General features: G+C 46.5%; 1 protein-coding gene across 1 annotated transcript in view; it reads left to right on the forward strand.

Moving 5' to 3' along the window:
- The window catches only part of LOC106810729 (apolipophorins-like), a gene marked incomplete in the record, with an annotated part of 43,862 nt that overhangs the window by 30,563 nt on the left and 5,743 nt on the right, over nucleotides 1-7,556 (forward strand). Inside the window, 10 exon segments of the mRNA XM_014814168.1 lie at nucleotides 605-744; nucleotides 1,320-1,454; nucleotides 2,016-2,156; nucleotides 2,604-2,800; nucleotides 3,318-3,500; nucleotides 3,856-4,012; nucleotides 4,441-4,554; nucleotides 4,833-5,035; nucleotides 5,343-5,563; nucleotides 6,025-6,137. Coding sequence (XP_014669654.1) covers nucleotides 605-744; nucleotides 1,320-1,454; nucleotides 2,016-2,156; nucleotides 2,604-2,800; nucleotides 3,318-3,500; nucleotides 3,856-4,012; nucleotides 4,441-4,554; nucleotides 4,833-5,035; nucleotides 5,343-5,563; nucleotides 6,025-6,137 — 1,604 coding nt within the window.

The following is a 7,556-nucleotide window of genomic DNA, read 5'->3' on the forward strand; positions in this document are numbered from 1 at the left end:
TGAAAGCTCTCATGGTAGGATGGACGATCGTACGTGAAAACTCTCATTGTAGGGTGGACGATCGTACGTGAAACATTAATGGTAGGATGGACGATCGTACGTGAAACGTTCAGGGTAGGGTGGACGATCGTAGTCGTACGTGAAACATTCAGGGTAGGATGGACGATCGTACGTGAAACATTCATGGTAGGATGGACGATCGTACGTGAAACATTAATGGTAGGATGGACGATCGTACGTGAAACGTTCAGGGTAGGGTGGACGTTCATACGTGAAACATTCATCAGGGTAGGATGGACGATCGTACGTGAAACATTCATGGTAGGATGGACGATCGTACGTGAAACATTCAGGGTGGACGGATGAGCCGTTATTTCTGTATGCGATGCGCGATCGAACGAAGGTGCGTTTAGCTCTCAGCATGGACGGATGATTCCGTTGTTTCTACCACTCTCACACACCAGGTCTGTCACCAGGTCTCACACCTTGTTAGTCCTGACACAGGCCTCTTGGTTTACTGTGTCTGACGCCCTGTAGCAGTGACGACGGAGACCTGTTTGTGTCTCTAACCTCTAACACGCGCACGTATGTCGTTGTTGTCTAGGTTCGTTCTTCTCTCCGTTGCTGCAAAGCGGGGCTTCCGTCGAGGCACACACCATCTTCAGCCGAGACTCGTTCCTACCTCGCAGCGGCATGCTCAACGTCAGCGTGGACGTGTTCGGAAGCTCCCTCAACCTGTTCGAGGTAGGCTCGCCCTTCTCTTTCCCCCCTTGCCTCCCTTCTCCCTCTCTCCCTCCCCTGCGCAGATACCCCCTCCTTCCTTCCAGCGTGTACGTGTTTGGAAGCTCCGTAAACCTGTTCGAGGTAGGTTCGGCCTTCTCCTTCCTTCCTTCCTCTTGTGCAGATACCCCCTCCTTCCCTATCTGCCTCCATCTCTCCTTCCTTCCCTCCTTCCCCTGCGCGGATACCGCCTCCTCCCTCCCTACGCTCCACCGCTCCCTCATCCCTCCCCCTGCCTCCCTTCGCCTTCCTAGCGTGCGTACCTCTCTTTACCCCTACCTCCTCCCTACCTCCTCGCCTCCCATGCGCTATACCCCTCTCCTTTCACGCAGCTGTGTGGTGCGTGCGTCGCGTGCGGCGTGTGTGTGTGTGTATGGAAGGGGGAGGGGGGATAGTGGGTGCGCGTTTGTTAATCCCAGGACAGTTTGTAATCGTTGGTATTTTTTGAGGGTGGTACAAGAAAAGTGCACGTAAAAAAAGAAACCGTATACGCAGTGCGCTCATGTTTTCTCCCCCCGCGCGTGCGTTAACGATTGCAGCTCGGAGGTCGCGTCGAGGGACTGGACCGTACGATCGCGAGCATGTTCCAACCGGGAGGCTACTTCAGCGATATCGCTGAACCCGTGTCCAGCGGAGAGATCGCTGATCGCAGGATGTCACGCCTCCACCAGGCAGTAAGCTAAACCACCACAGGGCGCTACAACGCCACTCAGCAAACATGACGAGAAAACCTCGTGCAGTAGTAGACGTCTGTTATTAGATGAGATGAACGTGATAATATCAGGAGTGTCTGTATATAGACGCTATATAGTCTATATATATATAATATATATTATATAATAATAGAGAGAGAGAGCAGAGGACAAGTAGAGAGACTATGATATATATATTATATATATATATATATATATATATATAGTCTTATATTATAGTCTATATTATGACACTACTCGTAATTATTATGCCATGATCAATCGAGTTTGAGATAAGTGAGCATGTCTGTGGTAAAGAGAGCATGCATTCTTCATGTTTATATATATAAACATAAAGAATACTATATCTATACTATATAAGAAGCTATATAGCTTCTATATCTTCTCATATATTATATATTATATAACTTATTTAATTTCTTTATGCTTATATTATGTCTTACCGTTGTTTTGCGATCTGTCTGTCTGTCGTGCTTCCCCCGTGCGTATATCGGGTGGTGAGCAGTTGTGACTTCGTTACAGTACGATGCGCGCATGGTTGATACTACCAGCGGCAGCTTCTACTACAAGATCATGGGAAATGAGATTGATTTCTTCGACTTGGAGTCGCTGAAGGAACTCGGAAAAATTAACACGATTTCAATGATGATAGAGCTAGCCAAGGTAAGAGCACTGTGATATATGTGTATAGCTTATAAGTACGTGTGTATGCACATGTATTTATATATGTGTACACAATTTGAGACTTTTGTCTATCGATAAATTAATGTTTGTTCATCAGATGATGGAATGGTCAGTAATGGTCATTTGTGGAACTTCAACTCTCTCTTGAGAGTAAAAAAAACATCAGGTAGAGAAATAACTGCCTAGTATGCACCAGTGCCAGCCACACACCCAAGCAATGATGTCGTCGTCTTTGCCTTCTCGTATCGTATAGGAGCTATATGTATATATATGCATACATAATTTGAGACTTTGTTCATCGATAAATTAATGTTTGTTCATCAGATGATGGAATGGTCATCTGTGGAACTTACAACTACACACATGCGCACGCACACGCACATGCACGCACACACACACCTACTCATGTATGCATGTATGATCCAGGAACACAGCTACGATGCGTCGATGTCTTCTATGTTCCTCGACACGGAGATGCGCGTGCCGACGGGCACGGGTATTCCCATACACCTCACCCTGAACGGCACCTTCACCGTCGACCTCAGCCTCCGCGGAAAGCTCGACCTGCGCCAGATCTTCATCTCACCACGCAGCTTCAACATCGACGGCCACATCAAGCCCAGGTGAGCGGTCTGCTAGGTGGACAGGTAACGCAGGTGAGGGGTCCCCCCAGGTGAATGGTCCCTCCAGGTGGGAAGTTACCCAGGTGAGCAGTCTGCTAGGTTGGCAGTTACCCAGGTGAGGGGTCCCCCCAGGTGGGCATTTACCCAGGTGAATGGTCCCTCCAGGTGGGAAGTTACCCAGGTGAGCAGTCTGCTACAGTGCTAGGTGGGCAGGTAATGCAGGTGAGCGGTCCCCCCAGGTGAGCAGTTACCCAGGTGAAAGAGCGTAAATTTACACCCCCTCACGACCAGATGGCCATTAATAATAGTAAAGATGATTGTGATGATGATGATTGTGATGATGATGATGATGATGATAATAATAGTGCATCTGTTTGCTTGCATCGTCGTACACAGCAGTGCAATAATAATAATGGTACAACGACAATAATAGTAATAATAATAATAAATAACAATAACAACAATAATAACGAGGCGTCTGCTCGCGTGTGTCTGCTTCGTCATCGTCGTCATGCAGCGGTGCCGTGGAGATCGCCGGACTCATGGTGACGGATGCTACGGTGGCGCGGACTGGTGTGCGCACGGTCGCCACGCTTCATTCGTCGACAGCCATCGAGGGACGCGTGCAGCTGCAGGACGGTGAGGTGTTCAACGTCGACCTGAAGATGCCGCGAGACAAGCTCGAGATCCTCGACGTAAGGTGAGCGCCCCCTGGAGGACGCTAGTCGCGCGCGGTTGGAGGAGAGGCGTGCGCAGCGGCGCCCTCTGGCGGGCATCGTGCCTGCCTGCCTTCGTGTTCAGTTGCGGTCATCTTTCGTGCGATTTAAAAACTTTCAATTCAGGCAATCGCAATTGGCAATCGTTTGCTACGGATATTTAACCGAGTACGATAATGAAAAAGTTAAATAAATAACTTCTATATATATATGTTTATATAACTTTTAACTTTAATAACGTAATTAATAAATATTAATGTAATATAAGCAACAAGTATAATCAGTACATAGTAGAGTCGGTGAAAACTAACGGCAATCGCGTTGTTTCCCCGGCGCTAGTTCCAAGATCTACAGCGTGCACCAGGAGGGCGAGGTGGAGGTCGTCGGTGTGGTTGAAGGTCGCACGGACGAGACGCTGTGCACGGGTGACCGGCTCGCTCGCTTCCTCGGCATGCAGCTCTGTGCAGAGGTGGCATTCCCCAACGCAACGCTGCAGGTAGGCGCTTATTAATTAACTCACTATTATTTAATTTTATATATTTATATTACCTATTATTTATTTCTTTTATTATTATTACTTATTTAATTATTTTATATTTTATTAATACTGATTTAATGTAATTATTTATTTTTTTATTTTATTATTTACATTTTACTCGTGGTCTTTACACAGTGTCTGGCTGAAGTATAGTTGAATCTCATGATAGATTTGCTGGCCTTTGTTTGGTCGTAAGTATGATGGGCTCTAGTTAGTTGATGGGACAGAAGTAGGCATTCTCTTACGACATTCTCGTTTTCGTCCATTCTTGGTGGGCAAGGTTCTGTCCCAAACTGAGAGTAGCTGACATCATCTATAAATTGCCTGTTTCTGTACAAAACAAACGATGCAGCGTTAAGCATTGTACGTCCCTTTGATTTTTGCAGGAGGCAGCGCCGTGGTATCCGTTCACCGGACCGAGCCGCGTTGCAATCACTCTTGAGAAGACAGACAAGACTTTCACCGACTACCAGTTTGAGGCGCGATGGCAGAAACAGAAGGTAGGCTCGCAGCACTGGGCATATACGTGACCGACCTCAGAAAGAGACTGTTAGCCTCCTGAGTTATTTTAAGAGTTATCTAACCTGTTGTACTTAGTCAAAGATATGTGCCGTGGGGAATTTAAGCGGGCACTGGAACAGGCCCACGTCTAAATCAGAACGTATGGCTAAAAATCGAACGATTTTAATCGCGAATCCTTGAATCGCGGGTAAGCGAACCCAAAAATCGTTTTCAATTTTATTATCGAATTAAATTAAATTAAATTTAAATTGGAAAGGTGCGCAAGGACGGCAAGACGTACAACACCTTCACGGGGCGCCTGTCGATGGACACACCCGGATCATCGATCGACCGCGAGTGGACCACCGACCTCGTCGTCAATCAAGCCGATCTGGCCTTCAGCGCGAACCTGCGCAGTCCGTACAAGAAGCTGGGCCTGGAGGGCAGCGCGATCAACGAACCAGCTCTGAAGCGCGGCAGGTAGGCGCGCGTGCGTGCGTCCGAGAGTAGAGTTGAGAGTTCGAGTATGCATGACAGACAGTGTGCGCGATACGTTGCATAGCTGTGAGTGTAGTGATGTGGAACTTAGTAATCTCTGACGTATGATCGACATCACACAAAAGGAAATAACGTGATTAAAGCAAGGAAAGGAGATCAGCGTAAAAGCGATAATGAAATGACGATAATGAAAAAAACATGACATGATTGACATCGCGCGTGATAAATACAGGTATAGTTAGGTGCTATATGGTGAGTCTAATCGTGAACAACGTGATTGACATCACAGTGTGACGCTGACAGTGGATCGGAACACGCAGTACGTTCTCACGGGGCAGTTCCAGTCGGAGAAGATCGGCGACTTCGTCCGCTTCAGTCCGTTTCTGGTTTTCGAGGCACCGAACCGCCCGCAGGTGACTCTGCAGGGCAAGCTGGACTACACGCGTGAGGCCAAGCTAGACGTAGACCTGTCAATCACCGAGCTCACGGCCACGCCCATCACGCTGAGAGGTTCGTTCGCGCGGGTTTTCTTTTCTTTCGAGTCGATTTTTTTCTTTCTCTTTCGCATTTCGAAAAGAGCGTTGCGTTTCGTGTGCGCTTTGCTGCTGTTTTTGACAATGCAATGCATTGCACGAGTATGGTCATGATTGCTATTAGTACTTTTATCAAGTTTGGTAATAATCTCTGTTAACTTTATTAAGGAATGAAATCTGCTTCACAGTGTTTTTTCCGCCATCTTTCACGCAGTCGTCCACTCTTCGCATAGTCAATAGAGATGAGGAAAATTGTGAATAGAGTTCACTCGATGATAAGCACCCGTTTAGAAAATACGTAATCCTTGTGTTACATTTGCTATTTCTTGGTTATCTGGCCAACGTGACTGTTTGACCTGACGTACACGAGTGCACACTGTAACCGTAGCTAGTTCAACATTGACATGAGATGTTTAAAATTTTGCCTTTGCTCAACAGGTCAAGTGGAAAAGTCGGGTAACAGTAAGAACAGGCAGCTGAACATAGACATGACCTTTACTTCGCCGATAGCCGAGTTCGAGGTCGCCGGGAATGTGAAGCAGTTTAAACAGGTGAACTGTCATCGATAGAATCACATGTCACACACATATACACTTAAGTGTACACACATTCGTGCACGCGTACACACGCATATACACTACTTGTACACACATTCATGCACGCATACACACGCATATACACTACGTGTACACACATTCATGCACGCATACACACGCATATACACTACGTGTACACACATTCGTGCACGCATACACAACACACATATACACTATGTGTACACACATTCATAGTAACGCTGTAGTAATAACGTATCGAGTCAGCGCTACACAGCAGCGACCGGAAGCAACATACAGTCCACAAAACGAGAGACAGTCGCAGTAAAACACTGATCTCGAGTCGGTTTACCAAAATACCAGATTTTCACCGCTCATTATCTCAGCGTAGGGGCATCGTAGGGACATGCGGTTTGTTTTGTATTAACAAGGTAGGACAGCTGATCAATAATACTGCAACATGGTTTCAGCATTTCACCGTTGTACGCTCTCCTTCTTTATATGCTCTTGATGATATATATTAATCAATATACACATGATACACATACAACCAATATAATACAATGTTGTATCTCAATAAACTTAGATAATAAGATCTAATACTCGTAGTAAATACTATTTGCCGGTGCTCAACAGACACACAATGGATAACACACATATAACACATAACACATAATACATACACATAACATACAACAGATAACAGATTATCATATATAGTACATAACACAACACACAATAGATAACACACATAACACACAACATGTAACACAAAACATATAACACGTAACATATAACACACATAACACACTACACGTAACACAAAACACATAACACATAACACACATGTAACACGTAACATATAACACACACAACATACAACACACACCACACACCATACACCACACGCACAAATCACACCATACACCATACGCACAAATCACACAACACATACAACACATACAACACACACCACACGGCACACACCATACATCACACACACAAATCACACAACACACACCATACACACAAATCACACAACACGTACGTAACACACAACATCATGTAACACCATGTAACCGGTGTCTCTCGCTCCGCTTCCTTGCAGAACTACCAGACGCGCTTCCAGGTGAGTCACCGGCTGGGCGCGTCGGGGAGGAAGGAGACGACGACGATCGCATACAAGCTTCGCGACACGAGCACGGACGAGCAGCTAGAGTACACGGAGACGGGTAGCTTCAAGTCGACGGCGTGGCCAGACTACGACGTGCACGCATACGAGTTAACCTTCACCAAGTCCAAGACCCGCAGGTAGGTATAGGGAGGGAGGAGGTGGGTGGTGGGGGCAGGGGGAGGAAGGAGGTGGCGACGATCGCATACAAGCTTCGCGACCCGAGCACGGACGAGCAGCTAGAG

The sequence above is a fragment of the Priapulus caudatus genome, unplaced genomic scaffold (genome assembly GCF_000485595.1).
Source record: "Priapulus caudatus unplaced genomic scaffold, Priapulus_caudatus-5.0.1 Scaffold469, whole genome shotgun sequence".
Taxonomy (NCBI): domain Eukaryota; kingdom Metazoa; phylum Priapulida; class Priapulimorpha; order Priapulimorphida; family Priapulidae; genus Priapulus; species Priapulus caudatus.